The 22,312-nt window shown below is 40.4% G+C and overlaps 1 protein-coding gene across 11 annotated transcripts in view; it reads right to left on the bottom strand.

Annotated features, from left to right (window-relative positions):
* Nucleotides 1-22,312, bottom strand: part of RIMS1 (regulating synaptic membrane exocytosis 1) — a 491,022-nt gene that overhangs the window by 207,404 nt on the left and 261,306 nt on the right. For 2 of the 11 annotated variants that reach the window (XM_077999761.1, XM_077999757.1), the window contains exons 1-2: nucleotides 15,469-15,894; nucleotides 12,241-13,106 (exon numbers count right to left, since the gene is read on the bottom strand). In XM_077999761.1, the coding sequence (XP_077855887.1) occupies nucleotides 12,241-13,106; nucleotides 15,469-15,806 (1,204 nt within the window). In that variant the 5' untranslated portion in view covers nucleotides 15,807-15,894. Of the gene's footprint in view, nucleotides 1-12,240; nucleotides 13,107-15,468; nucleotides 15,895-22,312 lie in introns of those variants that run through there. The other 9 variants (XM_077999755.1, XM_077999754.1, XM_077999766.1 and 6 more) reach the window with 8 other exon arrangements.

The following is a 22,312-nucleotide window of genomic DNA, read 5'->3' on the forward strand; positions in this document are numbered from 1 at the left end:
AAGTTCCTTAAGTATAAGTGGCTTTCCCTTGGATCAAGACAGCACCTTTGTTTCTTTGCTTATTCTTAGGCCTCTTTACTCTGTTCCTCACAGGTATGAATCTTCAGTAGATCTTCTCTCAATGAATTATAATACATATTTCATTTAAATTTAACTGTTACTTTATAAGCAGGATTTAGTTCACTTTCTTTTTCTTCTATTTAGAGAGACTTATATTAGTTAATATTTATAAGCTAAAAGACAAGAGATGCCCAATTTTTCTCACCTGGCAATAGCAGTATGAATGGCAATTACTTGTAAAACCTGGCTGTTAACCTCAATTTTTAGATAATCCCACTAGATAGAGCTCATTGTTAATCAGTGTGTGTGTGTGTGTGTGTGTGTGTGTGTGTGTGTGTGTGTATGCTATGCATATGTGTATTAAAAGGAATTAAACTACATTTAAAAGATTATATTGACTATAAAGGCTGTGTTATCTTTCAGATGCCATTTTGACCAGGTTATCTTTTGGTTTTGTGAGACAGCAGAACACACAGGAAAATTATATCAATACATCAAAGAGAAATGTTCCTTTGAGGCATTTATCAACTTGTATTTTATTGTGTAATTATTCCTTATAACGGTGAGGCAATAAGCTCCTCGCATCAGACAAGCTCCATCCCTCCAACTACCCATGCCACTAGTCAGGTTTCTTTCATCATCTGTTGTTATTGTAAATAATTTTAGAATTTAATTATGTCTGATTGCATGCTCACTGTGATTTATAACACATATTCAATAAAAAACTGGTGAAGAGCCCTTTAAGGAATGGGAAAATACACATATTGTGATGGTTAATACTGAGTGTTAACTTTATTGGATTGAAGGATGCAAAGCATTATTCTGGGTGTGTCTGTGAGGGTACTGCCAAAGGAAATTAACATTTGAGTCAGTGGACTGGGAAAGGCAGACCACCTTCAATCTGCGTGGGCATAATCTCATAAGCTGCCAGCACAGCCAAAATAAAAGCAGTTAGAAGAACATGAAAAGACTAGACTGGCTTAGCCTTTCAGCCTTCCATCTGTGTAGGATGCTGCTTGTCCTCCAACATCAGACTCCAAGTTCTTCAGCTGTGGGACTTGGACTGACTTCCTTGCTCTTCAGCTTGCAGATGGCCTATTGTAGGACCTTACCTTGTGACGGTGTGAGTCAATACTCCTTAATAAACTCCCCTTTATATATACATCTATCCTATTAGTTCTGTGCCTCTAGAGAACCCTAACTAATACAGACTTGGCACTGGGAATGGTACAGAATATTAGAGGAACAGAATATTAAGGATGGAGTTATTTTGTTGGTTTTGGGGTTTGGATTAGACCCCCAAATGCTAAGGACTCTACTTCTAATAGTATGGACAATACTGATAGTCCTTGGCGTGAACTGTTTAGAGAGTTATGCAAAATAAATGCATTTGGCACTCCTGATTCACTGCTTGTGAGAGGCAAGGAGCTTAGTGACTCTATTCATAATACCTTTGACCATATGTGGAGAACCAAGGAATATAATGAAGTTGGATGGTTGCTCCTAAGTTCACTGGGCAAAGTGATAAAAGAAAATGATAAACTAAGCAGATACTGAGCCTCAAATCTTCTCACATTGCCCTGAGTGACAGTCTTTTCTCCTATACAAAAAGAGATGAAATTGTGGAAAATCAGACACAAGCTCTTATCATGTGAGTGGCTAACCTGCAACAAAAGGTGTGTATACACACAGCCTTGCCAGGTGTCTACTTTTAAAGTGAGAGCATTGATTGGAAAAGAATGGGACTCTGCAACATGGAATGGGGACATGTGGGAGGACCCTGACAAAGCTGAGGACACTGAGGTTGTAAACTCTGATGAGTCTTTTTTGCCAGAAGAAACAGCTTCCTCATCCCAGTAGTGGCAACATCCCCTCCTGACCCATGCTGACATCAGCCTTCCCATCTTTGTCTGGGGAAAGAAACCCTGTGTTGCCTGAGGCAAGAGTGATGGTCTGCCTCCCCTGAGGCAGCTGCCAGGCAAGACAATGTTGATTTTCCTCAGGACCCATCCCCCAACACCTCTGTTTGCTTCTAGACCTATAATTAGGCTAAAGTCCTGACAGGTCCCTAGAGGCATGGTTCAGAGTGTGAGCCATGAGGAGGTATGCCACACTTGAAAAGAACTGCTCGAGTTTTCTAATTTATATAAGCAGAAATCTGGAAAACAGGCATAGGAATGTATATTAAGGGTGTGGAATAATGGTGGGAGGAACACAGAGTTGGATCATGCAGAATTTATTGACTTGGGCCCACTAAACAGGGATTCTGCATTTAATGTTGCAGCTCGGGGAGATAAACAAGGTTCTGATAGTTAATTTGCTTGATTAGCTGAAATATGGATTAAAAGATGGCCCACCGTGAGTGAGCTGGAAACGCCTAATCTCCCTTGGTTTAATGTAGAGGAAGGTTTCCAAAAACTTAGGGCGATCGGAATGCTAGGGTGGATAAGTCACTTTAGACCTATACATTCCAGCTGGGAGGGTCTAGAAAATATACCCTTGACCAATACTTTCAGAAACAGATTTGTGAGGGCGGCACTTGTATCTTTGAAGAGCCCTGTGACTGCTCTTCTCTGTATGCCAAATCTGACACTGGGAACTGTGGTCATTCAACTACAAAATCTGAATGCAATTGGAATAACTAGATACTCAGATGGCAGGAGCCAAGGGCAGCACTCAACTGTCAAAGACAAGGTAGGCATAGCTACCACAATGGACAGCAGAGGCAAAGCAGCAATCAGAATAGCCTGACTCATGTAGATCTCTGGCATTGGCTAATTAATCACAGTGTTCCTAGAAGTGAAATTGATAGGATGCCTAATGCATTATTACTTAATTTGTATAAGCAGAAAACTTCCAGGTTGAGTGGACAAAAGACTAATTTGAATTATTAAAACAGAGAATCATGGCCCCTCAATCAACTTCCAGACCTGAGACAGTTTATAGACCCAGAACCCATTGAATGAAGGGGAAGTTGGGTCCTCTTGAGAAAGGACCCCACTACATTATCGACAAATTCATGCTGTTACTCTTTCTCCCACCCTTCCCCAAGGAGACCTCCAGCCTTTTACCAGGGTAACTGTGCACTGGAGGAAGGAAAAAATGATCAGACATTTCAGGAACTACTGGGCACTGGCTCTGAGCTAACACTGATTCCAGGGAACACAACACATCATTGTGGTCCTCCAGTTTAAGCAGGGGCTCATGGAGGTCAGGTAATTATTGGAGTTTTAGCTCAAGTCCAACTTACAGTGGGTCCAGTGGGTCCCCGGACACATCCTGTGGCCATCTCCCCAGTACCAGAATGCATAATTGGCATAGACATACTTAGCAGCTGGCAGAACCCCCATATTGGCTCCGTGACTGGTAGGGTGAGGGCTACTATGGTGGGAAAGGACAAATGAAAGCCACTAGAGCTGCCTCTACCTAGAAAAATAGTAAATCAAAACCAATATCACATCCCTGGAGTGACTGAAGAGATTAGTGCCATCATCAAGGACTTGAAAGACGCAGGGGTGGTGATTCCCACCACATTCCCGTTCAACTCTCCTGTTTGGCCTGTGCAGAAGACAGATGGATCTTGGAGAATGACAGCGAATTATCATAAGCTTAACCAAGTGGTGGCGACTCCAATTGCAGCTGTTATGCCAAATGCGGTTTGATCGTTTGAACAAATGAACACATCTCCTGATACTTGGTATGCAGCCAATGATATGGCAAATCCTTTTTTTCTCCATTCTTGTCCATAAGGCCCACCAAAAGCAATTTGCCTTCAGCTGGCAAGGTCAGCAATATACCTTTACTGTTCTACCTCAGGGGTATATCAACTCTCTGGCTTTGTGTCATAATCCTGTTCTGAGACAGCTTGATTGCTTTTCCCTTTCACAAGGTATCACATTGGTCCATTACATCGATGACATTATGCTGACTGGATCCTGTGAACATGAAGTAGCAAACACACTGGACTTACTGATGAAACATTTGTGTGCCAGAGGATAGGAAATAAATTCGACTAAAATTCAGGGATCTTCCACCTCAGTAAAATTTCTAGGGGTCCAGTGGTGTGGGGATTGTCGAGATACTCCCTCTAAGGAAGGTAAAGGATAAGTTGCTGCATTTGGCCCCTTCTACAACCAAGAAAGCAGCATAACACCAAATGGGCCTATTTGGATTTTGGAGGTAACACATTCCTCATTTGTGTGTGTTACTCTGGCCCATCTATCAAGTGACCCAAAAGGCTGCTAGTTTTGAGTGGGGTCCAGAGTAGGAGAAGACTCTACAACAGGTCCAGACTGCTGTGCAAGCTGCTCTGCCACTTGGTCCATATAACCCAGCAGATCCAGTGGTGCCTGAGGTGTCAGTGGCAGACAGAGATGCTGTTTGGAGCCTTTGGCAGGCACCCATAGGTGAATCCTAGGATTTTGGAGAAAGGACCTGCCGTCTTCTGCAGATAACTACTCTCCTTTTGAGAGATAGCTCTTGACCTGTTACTGGGCTTTAGTGGAAACTGAATGTTTAACCATGGGTCAAGTTACCACGCAACCTGAACTGCCTATCATGAAATGGGTACTTTCTGACCCATCTAGCCATAAACTGGGGTGTGCACAGCAGCATTCCATCATCAAATGGAAGTGGTATATACATGATCGGGCTCAAGCAGGTCCTGAAGGCACCAGTAAGTTACATGAGGAAGTGGCTCAAATGCCCATGCCCATCATCTCCACTCCTGCCAGCCTGCCTTCTTTCCCACAGCGTGCACTGATGGTCTCATTGGGAGTTTCCTACAATCAGTTGACAGAGGAAGAGGAGACTAGGGCCTGGTTCACAGATGGTTCTGCACCATATGCAGGCACCACCTGAAAGCGGGCAGCTGCAGCACTACAGCCCCTTCCTTTTTAAATTTTTATTTATTTATGTATTTTTTGAAACAGAGTTTACTCTTGTTGCCAAGGCTGGAGTGCAATGGCATGATTTGGGCTCACAGCAACCTCTGCCTCACGGGTTCAAATGATTCTCCTGCCTCAGCCTCCCGAGTAGCTGGGATTATAGGCATGCACCACCATGCCCGGCTAATCTTGTATTTTTAGTAGAGATGGGGTTTCTCCATGTTGGTCAGGCTGGTCTTGAATTCTTGACCTCAGGTGATCCGCCTGCCTTGGCCTTGCAAAGTGCTAGGATTACAGGCATGAGCCAGCACCCCCAGTCCCTCTACACCCCCTTTCTAGGACATCCCTGAAGGACAGCAGTGAAGGGAAATCTTCCCAGTGGGCAGAACTTTGACCAATGTACCTGGTTGTGCACTCTGCATGGAAGGAGTAATGGCCAGATGTGTGATCACATACTGATTCACAGGCTGTGGCCAATGGTTTGGCTGGATGGTCAGGGACTTGGAAGAAGCATGACTGGAAAAATGGTGAAAAAGAAATCTGGGGAAGAGGTATGTGGATGGACCTCTGTGAGTGGTCAAAAACTGAAGATATTTGTATCCCATATGAGTTTTCACCGATGAGTGACCTCCACAGAGTAGGATTTTAATAATCAAGTGGATAGGATGACTTGTTCTGTGGACAACACACAACCTCTTTTCCCAGCCACCCCTGGCATCACCCAATGGGCCCATGAACAAAGTGGCCACGGTGGCAAGAACAGAGGTTACGCAAGGGTTCAGCAACATGGACTTCCACTCACAAGGCTGACCTGGCTATGGCCTCTGCTGAGTGCCCAATTTGCCAACAGCAGAGATCAACACTGAGCCCTTAATATGGCACCATTCTTTGGGGTGATCAGCCAGCTACTTGGTGGCAGGTTGATTACACTTGACTTCTTCCACCATGGAAAGGGCAGTGGTTTGTCCTCACTGGAACAGACACTTACTCCAAATATGGCCTTGCCTATCCTGCATGCAATGCTTCTGCCAAGACCATCATCCATGGACTTTTGGAATGCCTTATCCACCGTCATGGTATTCCACACAGCATTGCCTCTGATGAAGGCACTCACTTTACGGCTAAAGAAGTGCAGCAGTGGGCTCATGCTCACGAAATTCACTGGTCTTACCATGTTACCCATCATCCTGAAGCAGTTGGATTGACAGAACAGTGGAATGGCCTTTTGAAGTCACAATGACAACACCAACTAGGTGACAATACTTTGCAGGGCTGGGGAAAAGTTCTCCAGAGGGCTGTGTATGCTCTGAATCAGCGTCCAATATATGGTACTCTTTCTCTCATAGCCAGGATTCACAGGTTCAGGTATCAAGAGGTGGAAGTGGAAGTGGCACCACTCACCATCATCCCTAGAAACCCACTAGCAAAAGTTTTGCTTCCCATTCCCACAACATTAAGCTCTGCTGGTCTAAAGTTCTTAGTTCCAGAGAAAGGAGCCTGTCACCAGGAGACACAACGATTCCATTAAACTGTAAGTTAATATTGCCACCTGGCCACTTTGGGGTCCTCCTACCTTTAAGTCAACAGGCCAAGAAGGGAACTGTAGTGTTGGCTTGGGTGAATGACCTGGACTATCAAGATGAAATCAGTCTACTACTCCACAATGGAGGTAAGGAAGAGTATGCATGGAATACAGGAGATCCCTTACAGGAGATCCTTTAGGGTATCTCTTAGTATTGCCATGCCCTGTGATTGAGGTAAATGGAAAACTACAACAGCACAATCCAGGCAGGACTATAAATGGCCCAAACCCTTCAGGAATGAAGGTTTGGGTGACTCTACCAGGTAAAAAAAACACAAACTGCTGAAGTGCTTGCTGAAGGCAAAGGAAATAAAGAATGGGTAGTAGAAGTAGGTAGTCATCAATTGCAGCTGTGGCCACGTGACCATGTGCAGAAACAAGAACTGTAATTATCATAAGCATTTCTTCCTTATTTTGTTAAGAACATATTTGTGCATGTATACACTTGTACTAAGAAAATATCTTCATCTTATTTCCTTTTTCCTTTATCATGCGACATAAGATTTATTGACTTCATATCAGCATTTAAGTGTTGTTAACTTCATGTAATAGCATTTGGGTCGGGGACTGGTACTTTCTGGTTGTACAAACGATAGTTGTATTATGTTAGGCATAATTATGACCTTATTATTGTCTTTATTTGAAGATGATGTATGATTTCAGGAGATGTGTATGAGTTCAAGTTGACAAGCGGTGGACTTGTGATGGTTAATACTGACTGTCAACTTGATTGGATTGAAGGATGCAAAGTACTGTTCCTGGGTGTGTCTGTGAGGGTGTTGCCAAAGGAGATTAACATTTGAGTCAGTGGACTGGTAAAGGCAAACCCACACTCAACCTGGGCAGGAACAATCTCATCAGTTCCCAGCACGGCCACAATAAAAGCAGGGAGAAGAACATGAAAAGGCTAGACTGGCTTAACCTTTCAGTCTTCCATCTGTGTGAGATGCTTCCTGCCCTCCAACATCAGACTCCAAGTTCTTCAGCTTTGGGGCTCAGACTGGCTTCCTTGCTCTTCAGCTTGCAGACAGCCTATGGTGAGACCTCACCTTGTGACCATGTGAGTCAATACTTCTTAATAAACTCCCCTTTATATATACATCTATCCTATAGTTCTGTCCCTCTAGAGAACCCTCATACACATATCAATCTCCATCAAGAGATTTCTGGGCCCGGCACAATGGCTCCCACCTGTAATCCTAGCACTTTGGGAGGCCGAGGTGGGCGGATCATGAGGTCAGGAGATCGAGATCATCCTGGCCAACATGGTGAAACCCCGTCTCTACTAAAAATACAAAAATTAGCTGGGTGTGATGGCACGCACCTATAGTCCCAAATACTTGGGAGGCAGAGGCAGGAGAATCACTTGAACTCGGGAAATGGAGGTTGCAGGGAGGCAGAGGTTGCAGTGAGCCAAGATCACATCACTGCACTCCAGCCTGGTGATAGAGCTAGACTGTCTCAAAAATAAATAAATAAATAAAAAGTATCTGGATACAAATTAAGTATATCTACATTTTTATTATTTAACATCTACTTTATTACTTCAGGGAAAAAATATGTGTTCATAAAACAATATTAAGGCACAAAAGGCAGTCAAGAGAGTCTACTCGCCATCTGACTTTTTACAAGCCCATAAATAATATGCAACTTATAAAGAGAAGTCATTGGAAGGTGAGCTGACTGATCCCATATCTTAAATTGGGTTGCAGCAACAACAACAGAATGAGCTTTCCCTCCCTCCCTCCCTCCCTCCCTCCCTCCCTCTCTTCCTCTCTTTCTCTCTTGATGAAGTCTTGCTCTGTCGCCCAGGCTGGAGTGCAGTGGCACAATCTCGGCTCACCACAACTGCCACCTCACGGGTTCAAGCAATTATCCTGTGTCAGCCTCCCAAGTAGCCTACAGGCACATACCACCACACCCGCCTAATTTGTTGTATTTTAGTAGAGATGGGGTTTCACTGTGTTGCCCAGGCTGGTCTCGAACTCCTGGGCTCAGGCAATCCGCCTACCTTGGCCTCCCAAAGTGCTGGAATTACAGGCGAGAGTCACTGCGCCCAGCCAGAATGAGTTTTAATTGTTCCTATATATAGTATAAGATTGTATTGATACATATATATGGGGGGATACATATATACATGCAGTTTTGACATAGAATAAGGAAGCGAAGTAATTCTTAAATTATAATGTTTTGTATATAATTTATTATGCAATTTGGCAATTATAAAGAAAGCCCAAAACTGCAAACAGTCCCCCTAAATACAAAAACATTAAGAAACACTAAAAGACTCCAACACTTCTACAAGGATGATGACCAGCACCATTAAATTTAGGACTGTGGCCACTTTAAATCTGAGTGAACAGAAGCAAAATGAGGAGAATCTTCAAAATAAGCACATAATTTTAATATTGCATTGAAACATTTTCTATATAAGCACTATCTAATGGAACTTTTTGTGATAATCATTCTTGAGCACCAGGCGTTTTGGCTAGTTCTTCAGAAGAAGGGGAGTTTTAAGTTCATTTTATTTAATTTAAATAGCTACATGGGGCTACAGTATTATACAACGAAAATTCAGACTATTATACAATATTCCCACAAGTTTTAGAGTAAGAACTTTTTACCTCAAAGTTACTACCCAGAACACCATACATAACACCTTGCTTGATACAATACTTGTGAAGTACAGTTGATGCTTGAACAACACAGGGGTTAGGGTTTGACCCCTAAGTAGTCAGAAATCTGAGTAAAACTTTTGACTCCGGAAAACCTTAACTACCAACAGCCTACTGTTGACCGTTTAATTGAGACTAAACAGTCAATTAACACAAATGTTGTATGTTACACGTATCATATACTCTATTCTTACAATAAAGTAAGTGATAGAAAAGTTATTAAGGAAATCATAAGGAAGAGAAAATATATTTACTAGTCATTAAGTAAAAGTGGATCATCAAAAACGTCTTCATCCTAAAGGTCTTCATCCTCATCGTCTTCACATTGAGGAGGAGGAGGAGAAAGAGCCTTGCTGTCTCTGGATGTCAGAGGCAGAAGTGGAGGAGATGGGAGGGGAAGCAAAAGAGGCAGGCACACCTGGTGTAACTTTATGGCAATGCATGGTAATTTCTGCCTGACATTTTTGCTTTTTTGTTTCTCTAAAAATGTTTCTGTATGGTACCAACATTTTCTCCACCATTTGCTTTAGTGTCATTGTCTCTATCATAGAAGGATCCACGTGGTAAAAGAAGTCAAAAGGAGTCTTGAATAACAGGAACCTCTACCAGACTGTCTAATGTCAACCTGTTTTCCAGCACTGCTTCTTTTACATCTTTTTCCTCACTGTCTGTCATTGGTTAAGAAGCACTCATCTATCAAGTTATCTTCCGCTAATCCCTCCAGTGTGGTGTCTATTAACTCTGGAATCTATATTTAGAAACTTTTCACTCCATACCTTTTTTTTTCATCATATCCACAATCTCATGATTTCCTTGATTTGCCTATGAAGTCATGCACAACATCTGATACAGTTCTCTTTAGAAGGAATGAATTGTTTTGGGCCTGACGGCTTTCATTTTTTTTTCTATAACAACGATGGCATCTTCAATGGTGTAATCCTTCCAGATTTTCATGATATTCTATTTATCGGGGTTCTCTTCCATAGCGTTACAATCTTGTCCATACAGTATTATGTGAAATGAGCCTTTAAGGTCCAGAAGCCAAACTGGAATCTTTGTGTTTGGAGGCAAGTAGACCACTTCAACACCTTTCGTGTTGAACTCATGGGGTTTTGGGTAGCTAGAGACATTGTTCAATATAACAATAACTTTGAAAGACAGTCCCTTTACTAGCAAAGTACTTCCTGACTTCAAGGACAAAACATCCATGTATCTAGTCCAGGAAAAGAACTCTTGTCTAGGCCTTCTTGTACAACAAAAAGGCTGGCAGTTGGTGTTTATTTTTTCCCTTCAACACTCAGAGGGTTAACAATATTATATACAGAGGCAGCCCTTACTGCATTTGCACAAAACAGTATAGCTAGCCTATCCCTTCCTGCCTCAAATACTAGTGCTTCCTTCTCTTCCTTACTACTCAATGTTCTTTATGGCACTTTTTTTTTTTTCCTCCAGAATAAAGCACTTTGCATTAAAACCTTGTTCAGGCACATATACTTGCTTCTCCATAATTTTCTTAATGGCATCTAGAACTCATCTCTGCTGGTCCATAGAAGCTGCTTCTACTTTTGATATTTTTTGAAAGCCAAACCTCTTCCTTAAATGATCAAGCCATCCTTTTCTGGCATTACATTCTCTAGCTGTAGGTCCTTCACTATCCTTCTGCTTTGTCATATAATGACTTTGCTTTTTCTTAATATTAGGGTCTATAGATACACATTTCTTATAGCAATCCTGCACCCACAGAAAAGCTGCATTTTTAAGGCGAGATCAAAGTTTTTCACAAAAAGTGCAAGGGTTTTGCTCCTGCTGGCGTAGCTGCAGCAACAGTGTCACAAATTTCTTTTTCAACAGTGGTTCTTACACTGGATGAATTTATCTTGAAATGGTGGGCAACTGCAGCTGCAGACCTCAATCTGCGGTACACATCAAGCAATTCAACTTTTTCCTGTAATGTCATAACGTTGCTTCTTGGGAGCACTTCTAGTGTCACTAATGACACTCTGTATGGGTCTCATGGTATTACTCAAGGTTAATGGTATCATACTAAACATCACAAAAACTATGTGAGAACCACAAGATATCACGCAATTTCCTGGAGAAAGAAACTGCTCACAGGGGGATGATAAGCATCACAGGGCATTTTAAAGTGGTGCGCGCAACAGTAACGCTCACTGGAAGAGGCTAAGAAATTATTACAGTAATACAGTATGCACTACAGTTAACTTCGTGCAGCTATGATTTAACACCGCATGTTTACATGTTTACATTTCTTTCCACTGCAAATGGCACCACGTATAGTCTATAAGTGTGTAAGTTTTTATTAATTTTAACTTTTTATAATAGATTCATGTATATTTTATGGTAGTAAATGATAAAACAGACTATTATCTATATATATTGCATGCATTCCTGATATACCGTTTTCTTATTTTCTTCAGGTATTTCCAGGCTACCTGGTGCGTCCACAAATTTTTTAAATTGCTGCAATTCTCAAAAAAAAAAAAAATCCAGTATATTCATTGAAAAACCATCCACGTATAAGTGGGCTCATGCAGTTCAAATCCGTGTTGTTCAAGAATAAGCTGTAATCTGTTCACAAATTGTGAGAAAAGATTAATTTGAAGTTTGAAAAAAAAAAACCTACCTTTGCAACTGGAGTATTACATAACTGATGTGATTTTTAAAAATATCTACTTCCTTTATAAGGCATAATTTTCATTTTCTGGCAAACAAATTGTTTTTCACAGAATAAATCCACTCTAAAATAATATCTTAAAAATATTAGACTGCATACCAAATTTACCAGAATGACAGGACACAAAATCACCAAGAACTTTTGTAGCCTCAACTTGGAGGTTGTTGTGTTTTAAAATCCCACAAATCAATCAATAAAATTAAATTAATAAACATAAGACTGGCGGTAAGGCTATCTCATCTGTGAGCATTCCCAGCCTCACTGCGGAACCCAGCACCTCGCCAAGCACACGCGCCTCTGCACTTGGCTGAGGTCCCCGCACGGCCGGCGCCGCCCCCTTACCTTTCTCGCTGACGCTCTCGCTCTCCAGCTCCACGTCCTCGCAGCTGGTGTACTCGGGCGTCGACACGCCCTCCTCCTCAGAGCTGCTCACCGACATCTGCCGCTTCTTTCCGCCCCTCTTGGACCGGTGCGGCTTGGGCGGGGACGGCCGCACCGACTCGGACTGGTCTGAGCTCAGAGAGTCGTTCCGCAGCATGGTCTCCACCTTCTCGCGCTTGGCTTTCCGCATGAGGACCGCCGAGCTGGGGTCCAGGCGGCTCTGCTTCCTGAGGGGCGCTTGGGCTTTGAGCTCCGTGGCTTCTGCGGGAACCGGCCCATGCCTGGGCGCCGGCGGGCTGTGGTTCGTTAGCTGCTTGGCGCCCGGCGCCCTGGTCTCCGCAGTCCTCTCAGCCGAATAGGCCCGCGGCGAGTCCGGCGGCGAGGCCCTGGCCGCCGCCGGCGCGCGTTTGCCGACCTTGCCCTCCGGCAGCGCCGCGCCCGCCTCGGTGCGCGGGAGCGCCACGTCGCTGTGGCGACGCTCGTGCCTCGCGCGGGACACCCGGGCGTGCATGCGCATCTGCTGCTCCTCAGGCGGCGGTTTCACCGGGTACCGAGCCAGGTTCGGGTCGCTGCGGTACCTGGTCTGATATTCCTCTTCCTTTCTTTGCTTTTCCTCATCCGCCACTTTGCCCTCATCCCGTTTTTCCGGCGTGTCTGGGTAATCCTGTGATCGCCCTTTCTCAAGCCTTCGGCTTTCCCGCCTTTCTTTACGTTCCCGTTCTTCGACGGCCCCCTCCCCGGGCTGTGCTGAGGTCTTTGGCACACGTTTCCGCTCGCTCTTAAGGGCTCCTTTGCCATTCTGCTCGGAAAGCCCTGGGGTCTTCTTTCTATGGTATACAAAAAAACGTCAAGGAGAGCAATTTATAAACTTATAGACATAAAAAACGTGTTTTCTTTTCATTCCAGTCTTAAATCATTTCAGTTACAATAATTAGTTATAGGGATTTGGATCTGAAGGTGGAACTGTAAAGGTGTTGGAATTTTACAATGTAAGGGATCTAATGGGAACACAAACTAATTATTACCAAATAGAGTTTTCATAAGAGTGTGATGATTGTACTACATTTAGCAGCTCACTGAAGCGTCGTTGATCTTGTTAGAAGTTTACATTGGATCAATTTACTTTTCTTGAAATGTTGATAAAACTTACCTTGCAGGGTTCATGTGAGGATTAGAGACACCATCTGTGAAGATGTTTTATGAAAGGGTAGAGTGTCGTGCAAATGGAAGCAGTTCTCCAGTGTCTCTGATTCTTTGTTCTACTAATTATACTTTTTCTCATCTCTGCCTTTAATTTTCTGTTTCTGAGTCCTTGACAGTGTACAAAATATGGTCAAGAATTCTTCAGTAATTTAAAACAAATAAACAGTGTCTCTTTCAATCTTGCTTCTCCCTGAAGTTGGCCAGCTCTTTACACCGGCCACCTCTCTTCCTGCTCCTGTACCTCCCAATTCCTCATTGCTTTCCTATGAATTTATATCATTAGTAAAATTATTCCTACCTATCAATCTTCAAATTTGAACTAAAAAGTCAGAACAAAAAGTCTCTATTCAGCCCTCGTTCTTGAAATTTTTGTAGTTTTTCACTATATGTCAAAAACAGAACTCTTTTCTTTAGAAACTTTACAGCTCCAAATTCTCTATCTTATTTAAAGATATCATCTTCCAACCAGTTCCAAACTGCATCTTCAGTATTTTTGTCTCTTCTTCTCCCACAACAATTTGTCACCAAATGCTATTAATTCTACCTTCCCCGAGATATCTCTGGTGTCCTATCTATCCTTTCTCCAAATAGCTTAGTTACACTCATTCTCTCGTACTGCCCTCTTATATGCTGTGTAGCTCCCCTGCAACTCCTGAGTACCTTATAAAGCTTAATTCAGAAGTCACTTCCTCTTTCCTAGGGCTCTCAAAATACTATACGTATTGCCTAGCTTTGATCAAATTAGCATCCTGGTTAATCGCCTAGGTGTCTTTCTTCCCTAGGATAGTGTGTGGTCTCTTCCCTAGGATTTGTCAGAAAAGCGACCATGTATGTTCTAATCATCTTTATACCCTCTGGTTCCTGGCACAGTGTTTATCTGTAGTAAATACACAATGACTGCTGGCTTGAATAATAGCTACATTCACTGAAAGTCTACCATGTGCCAGCTTGGGAAGAACACATGTTCTCTTTTAATACCTGCCACAACCCTGCAAGTGAGTTTTTACTGACTATTGTGGCAGAGCCAGGACTAGAATCCAGACCTCTTTAACTTCGAAGTCCTTGATCTTTTACTGTATGGGCTTTGCTTGAAAAGGGGTTCAAAAGCTTTCCTTGGAGCCTCCTTTCTCCAAGTAATGGTTACACATATAAAAATAACAAGCCCAGTCTAGGTCCTAACAAAAGTCCTGGTCCCCAAACCATGAGCCTCGTGAGCCTGTCTTCCTTGTCAACACTTTTTCCCAGTGCATAGCTTCATGTTTGCCCATGAATACATTTTTGAATGAATGAATCAATCAAAGTAAATAATCTGATCATATTAGTCTCTGTTTAAATATTCAGTGGTTTCCCTTTCGCCTACAATAAAAGCTATAAAATGTAACCTGTCCCTTCACTGCCTCACCAGCCTTTTCTCCCCAACATTCCCTCTGCTACTTGCACTGTAGCCAGCAGCTATCCTTTAGGAGGCCCTCACCTTGGGCTTGTTCCCTCAGGCCATGTGCCTGTGCAGATACCTGGAGCACCCATCCTACCCTTCTCCTGGTTAATTCCAAAGTCACTCTAGAGCTCAGCATAAAAGAAATGTCCTTAAAGAAGGCTTCTCTGATGTGTCCACATACTTTCTGATAGGTCAGATTCCCCCATCACATGCTCTCGGAGCACTTTTAATTAAAGGGCTAGGTTTATAAGTGAAACATGATCTAAGAGCTGTTCTGAGTTCACCGTTGGAAGTTGGTAGCTCAGCTGGGTGACTTAGTTCGTGTTTACGTCTGTGCTTGATATGAAAGAAAAGCTTTCAACAAAGGTCTCCTAAGGAGTACATTCTAGAGATAGACAACACCCCTCAGGCCTGTTGTTTTTCCATGTGGGATCTGAGAATTAGTACTTCCACATATTCCTTCCATTAATAGAAGTTAAATTCTTGAAAACGCGTTTGCTCTCCTAGCAAAATCTTGCCTTTTGCTTACAGGGTGAAAGAACTATTACCTCTCTCTAGGAGGTTCACTTCTAGACCTGGATGAAGCCTGCTTCTGTTCAGGCCCCAAGGCTTGCTGTGAGGGCTCAGCCCCTTTGCTCCTGTCTGGTGGTGCGCTGGGAGGAGCAGTGTCCTGGGAGGAGGCAGCTGCTGTGCTCAGGGGTGTCTGAGAACGCGATCGCTCTTGGAGTCGTGCTTTCTTTTCTCTTGGTACCTCAGAACCAGCACCTGTAGCTGTATCACTCAGGGTTCCATCCTGACTTGTCTGTTGAGGGCCACTTCCAAAGAACCATGCCCCAGATTTGGTTAAGATTTCTTGTTGCTTTCGACATAAATTGCATACCCACATAACCTATTTGAAGAAGAAAGAACAATATAAATTTTTATGCCCTCTTGGAAATAATTTTTCTTTTTTTTTTTTTTTTTTGAGACGGAGTCTAGCTCTGTTGCCCAGGCTGGAGTGCAGTGGCTGGATCTCAGCTCACTGCAAGCTCCGCCTCCCGGGTTCACGCTATTCTCCTGCCTCAGCCTCCCGAGTAGCTGGGAGTACAGGCGCCCGCCACCTCGCCCGGCTAATTTTTTTTGTATTTTAGTAGAGACGGGGTTTCACCGTGTTAGCCAGGATGGTCTCGATCTCCTGAACTCGTGATCCGCCCATCTCGGCCTCCCAAAGTGCTGGGATTACAGGCTTGAGCCACCGCGCCCGGCCGGAAATAATTTTTCAGTATCTTAAAATGTAAGGAAAAAAGAACAGTATTCATTTTCATATTTATCCTTGCAAATTTCTTGAGAAAATGGTCCTCCCACAAGTCACAGTCAAATATATGAATGCCTAGACAGGGACTTGTCTGAGGCTAGAGAACCTCTGGGCAGTCAGAATAGAGTTTTTTCCTCAGCATTTCTAATTTGATGATTCTGTATTTCCTTTTACCATATATCTGTCATATTTTTTATAATTGACTCTGGAGTATTAGCAAAAATGTTCCAAGCAAGGTAGTTAACTGGTTAGAAAAATGTTACCAGGAAATAAAAGAAAAAAGAAAAATGTTACCCAGAACTACAGAATCAATATGTATATACAGTACTTGCAAGTATTTTTAAAAAGCCTGTCTTTTCAAAAATCACCTACAATTAAAGGCAATATTAAAAATATTCATATAGAAGAAACAAACATAAAAAAGTAGGCCCACAAAAAAGGTCAATCTGTATATTTTCTCTAGTTTCTTAGCAATAAACTAACCTTAAGCTTATTTATGCTATAAAATATAATTTTCCATGCACATATTTACTAAAGCAATAAATGTGACTCTGAGTTTATTCATATGTGACCACTCCAATGTAATGTTTCCCAAGGAGAGCTATTTGGGAACCATCATTTAGCAACATATCCACTGATAAATTATAAGATGTAGCACCACTTAAAATAAACCTATATATCCGTTCTCCATTTGATGACCTTTAAAATGAATGTAATAATGAGGACGATTGTTGTAATAAAAAATAATAACAGCAGCAATGACTAGCTGTCACGGGGCAAAGATAGGTGCTAAGAGCCCCATGAGCCATCTTTTCAAATATCCTCAGTACCTCTGTTTCTTTGTGCTGTGATTTTACATCGCTGCCTCAGTTGCATGCCTCCAAAGGCACTTCAGGTGTTTTGTGTTTGTTTGTACGTCAGGAACTACCTCCACAGGAAAAGCTAATTACCAAACTCTAGGCTTCCTTTTCACAAATACTGACTCAATCAACAAGTACTCAAAAATATTGTATCAGGATGAATAAATCGTAGATACATTAATTGAGAAGCAACAGAAAATAGTAAAAGAAGCATTGTTTAGTAGGTCAAATGAAGAAAATGAACTACTGAAAATATTCAGATAAATAGGGAAAAGCTGTAACTATAGCCATAGAATAAGATGAAGCTAAAATAAGAAAAAGACAGGAAAAAACTAATACATTTTTTTAAAAGGAAAATACTGCAGATGAATTAAGAACTGCTTTCCAGGCAAGAAAACTCAAGGAAAAATTAAGACTGAGGAGAAATAATTGCTATAAAAAATTTAAAATTCATGAAGGTTAATTGATTTATTTAGACTCCCAGTCATAAAATGAAGTGTACTAGGTTCAAAAAAGCAGTTAGGTATAACATCTACACAAAGCATAATAACCAGTATTACGGATTTCTCATCTACCAAGATGTCAAACAAGATGAACAATTCATTGCATAAGCCTATATCAAAATAAGGGGTTTATGGAAAGCAACTTGAATTTAAGTGCTAGCCAAATAAGGGTATATTTTACAAAATCTATTACTGAGATGGTCCCTCAGAAGTCCTGATTGTTTGAACATGGACATATCAAGGATAACATTAAAAGGTGCAATACTCCAGGGCCAGGACCTTCATGAACAGTCAGTGACACTGAGTCTCTTCTGCCCAGAACCCTGAGTGGGGACAGGGGACATGTGTGTGGCAGGAAGGTTGTTGTTGTTGTTGTTGTTGTTTTTGTCTCTTTAGCTGACAAGACTGTGATAAGTTTGAAATCCTGTAATTCATGAAGATTGGTATGAAATTTTGACTATTTTACATCAAATAAATATTTCTTAGACTAATAATAAGCAACTTATTACTCATCATTTAAAGTAGGTTCTTTTCAGCCAAGTGTGGTGGCTGATGCCTGCAATCCCAGCACTTTGGGAGGCTGAGGGGAGCAGATCACCTGAGGTCAAGAGTTCGAGACCAGCCAGGCCAACAACATGGTGAAATCTCGTCTCTACTAAAAATACAAAAATTAGCCGGGCGTGGTGGCACACGCCTGTAATCCCAGCTACTCAGGAGGCTTAGGCAGGAGAATCACTTGAACCCAGAAGGCAGAGATTGCAATGAGCCGAGATCCCACCACTGTCCTCCAGCCTGGGTGATAGAGTGACACTCTATCTCAAAAGAAATAATAAGAAATAAAATAAAGTAGGTTCTTTACTACAGAAATATCAAGGTATACTTAGGATAAATATGCAGTTTTTAAAAAACCATTCAGAAAACACAAATTTACAATTACAAAGTTTCTAATTGAATAAAGCCAAATAAAGAAGCCCAAAGGAGCACAATAATACTGATAGAAGGGTAAAGGATACTCTTCATTTTACATCTGAATATTTTCTAGAAATCATTATCACAATCTTATTTTGATTGCTTCACATTTGTAAACGTTACAAAAAATGGGTCAATGAGAACTAACTGCCAGATTTGGGTATGTTCCAGATTTTGAATATGTGCAGAATTGCTACCAGATCAATTAAAAGAAACACAATTTATTATTATTAAGTTGAATTTTACAATTTAATTTCACTTCCTGTTTATTCAAAAGGTTACATTAGCGACTTTGTCAAAACAGCATAGGCATTTTAAATAATATTATTAAAATGTGTATTCATTTAAGTCTGTGATGCTTCATTAGTTTTTTTTCTATTTTTAACATTTACTAAAATATTGTATAATTCCAAACTTTTCCTATGTCTTATTTCCTTGTATACCACAACACTTTTAAATTTGTATTTTTAAATTAACTATGAGTGTAGTCAATCCATCCTCCAAATTGAAACTAAAATTAACCATAACAATATTAAAATATTTATTTTTATTAAAATATCACCTCCCAGTCTATTTGCAGTTCTAAAAATTAATCATACCACAAATTTTACAAATAAAAAATAAATTGCTCATATGAGTTATAAAGAAAAATATATAAGATTACAATAGAATATTGTCATACATTTCAGCACAGTTAATACCAAACATTGCAGACCTCTACAATACATTTTTTGAAGTCAGTATTAAGTATTATATTTGCCTGAAGCTATAGATAATACAAGAGTGCGGTAGGGAGACATTTTTAACAATTTTTTTTTAAGAAAGAGTTTAAGACACAACTTTGTCTACAAAAAAATGCTATTTATTTAAAGCACACAAACACACCTTTTAGAAATTGCACTATGGAGGATTATACCCTGATTAAATACCCTGGGATATGTTCCAAACTAATCTAAAGTAGGCCTGTGCAATAACTGATCTTAACAATTTACAGATTTTAAGCAATCACATACAAACTTGATTCAAATACTATTGTGAAGTTACATGACTTTTGAAACACCATGGCACATATCAGAAAATATGAAGGATTGAAAATTGTATTCTGACTTTTTGCTGTAACTGCAATTTTAAGTGTCTTTTCCTCTTAATTCTTAAGCAGTACACTAAACTATTTTATAAAACCCACAGGAATTTTTTACCCAGAGAAATAAAAATTGCAACACTTTCTGCTATACATATACAGAAAATTCCATAGATAAAACCACAAGTTTGGCAGAAAAACTAAAAAGGTATTCGAGTGGAAGAAATATTGAAATATTTACAGAGCTGGAGACACAGAACAAAAGAAATGTATTTCTTGATTTATTCTTGATGATATTACTAAGGTGATTCATGACGAGGTCCAGGATAATTTTTTTTTTGGGGGGGATGGAGTTTCACTCCTGTTGCCCAAGCTGAAGTGCAGTGTCATGATCTCATCTCATTGCAACCTCCACCTCCCAGGTTCAAGCGATTCTCTTGCCCCAGCCTACCAAGTAGCTGATTACAGCTGTCCACCACCACCCCGGCTAGTTTTTGTATTTTTAGTAGAGATGGGGTTTCACCATGTTGGCCAGGCTGGTCTCAAATTCCTGACCTCAGGTGATCCACCCTCCTCAGCCTCCCAAAGTGCTGGAATAACAGGTGTGAGCCACTGCACCCAACCCAGAATTCTTATATTAACACAAATGTCTTCCTTATAAGAATCCATCTGAGGTATTTAGTATTATAACATAAAGAATAAATATAAGCATGAAGGTTTAAAAAAAGACAGAGATTGTGATTCAATTTTCATTTGATATTTTTACAGATAAATGTTAAGATCGATTTTCAACTAATATAGGATGTTTTTAAAAATTATTATGCTACCATTTTGAAAAAACATGAAAAAGAAGATGAGATACTCAATTGCAGTTGCTGCATTTTCTGAATACTTTTACTCATTTTCCTTACTTTCCCTATTCAATAAGTACTCACTCTAGCAGAAACTAGGGACAAAATTATCAAGGCAATATTTCAACTTTGTTGACAAAAGTAGATGAGATGGTAGAAAACAGTAGATGTCAAAATAAATGAGAATGAGTTCCTTTTGGTTCTGGTAGTGTGAATGTGTATGTGGGTGGGAATGGGTGGGGGTATGTGGGTATGTTCTCTTAGTCTTTTTTTGTTGTTATTGCTATTTCATAAATTTATTTCCCTTTGGAAGTTCATAAAATATGTGGTTTTATGAAAGACAAAAATATGATATAGAATGTTTCTTTTTAATGAGTAAATCACATCCAATACCACTGTCTTACTATTAGCATTTTAATATAATTTTCTATGCAAATTTAAAATACCTGAGATTCCACTGTAACTCTATATCCTATTTATATATTTAATATTATAGCACAAGTATTTCTACTTGTGCTATAGTGATTCTAAACTTTTCTAAAGAATTTTAATATCTACAAAATATTCTATAGAGATGGAATATCACTTACCTAGCCCTTAAACTGCTTATAACCTTTCACATTAACACTGAACTCTGCAGTGAAAAGTGTGTTGATCAAACTTTTTTTCATATTTATGGTCTTTTTTTTAGGATACATTGGAAAAAATCAAATTATTTGGTAAAATTTTAGAACATATTTAAAGCTCCTCTCCTATAATCACTGTGTGGTAATAGCTGGGGCTCTCTGTATAATTTGCAAAATAGCTTCCCAAAAGGGGTGCTAAATTGTACCCAAAAGTGACAATATCAATTCTGCACTTTAAAATCTAATGACATAATAATGCCCCAACCCTATACTCTTACAAATGTTTCAAATTTGAAATAATATAGTGAGATTCATTTAGATAATACAATAATAAGCCACACAGCAAAAAGGAACCTCAAGGAAGGGAGATAACAATGAATTTCTAGAAGCTGCTAAGTGTATGCATGGAAAAGAGTGGTAAGTGAAACAAAATGGAGGAAGCTGTAGCTCAAATCACAGATGGAGGAGGGCCGTAACCAAGAATGGAGCTGATCTTCTCTGCAGAACCCACGAGAAGATCTAGGTTAGATGGCAGATACTATGGCAGGAGAGAAGTGAGAAATAGAATTAAAACAGATGACTATTTGTCTTTTTTTTTTTTTTTAAGTTTATTTTCCATATGCAGAATGACCACTTTCTCACAAATTTGAAACAGACAGGTGTTGCTGACCTGCAAAGAGCCTTTCTCATTCTGGCAGGTAGATTTTCTCTATCCTAATGGCTGGTTCTCCAGTTGTTCACTCAAAAACACCTCCCACATATGCATACACAAACACACACCCCAATCATCCATTCTCATGCCTCGTTTTTGTTTATTCCCCTATATATGGCTAATCAAGGAACACTAAACTATTAAAATAAAAACTATAACATTGAAGAGAAAGGCTAAAATCAACATAGATAAGAATTAGTGTTAGAAGAGTAAGAGATAATTCCAGGAAATACCTTAAAGAAACCTTAAAATAACCTCTACTTAGTGTTCAGATGTCAAAATTAAAAGAGCTTTTAAAATTAATGGTAAAATTATCTCAATAAAAGAAGGATTTAATGTTGCGGGAAGTCAGGGACCCCTAACGGAGGGACCAGCTGAAGCCATGGCAGAAGAACATAAACTGTGAAGATTTCATGGACATTTATTAGTTCCCCAAATTAATACTTTCATAATTTCTTATGCCTGTCTTTAGTGCAGTCTCTGAACATAAATTGTG

The sequence above is a fragment of the Macaca mulatta genome, chromosome 4 (assembly GCF_049350105.2).
Source record: "Macaca mulatta isolate MMU2019108-1 chromosome 4, T2T-MMU8v2.0, whole genome shotgun sequence".
NCBI lineage: Eukaryota > Metazoa > Chordata > Mammalia > Primates > Cercopithecidae > Macaca > Macaca mulatta.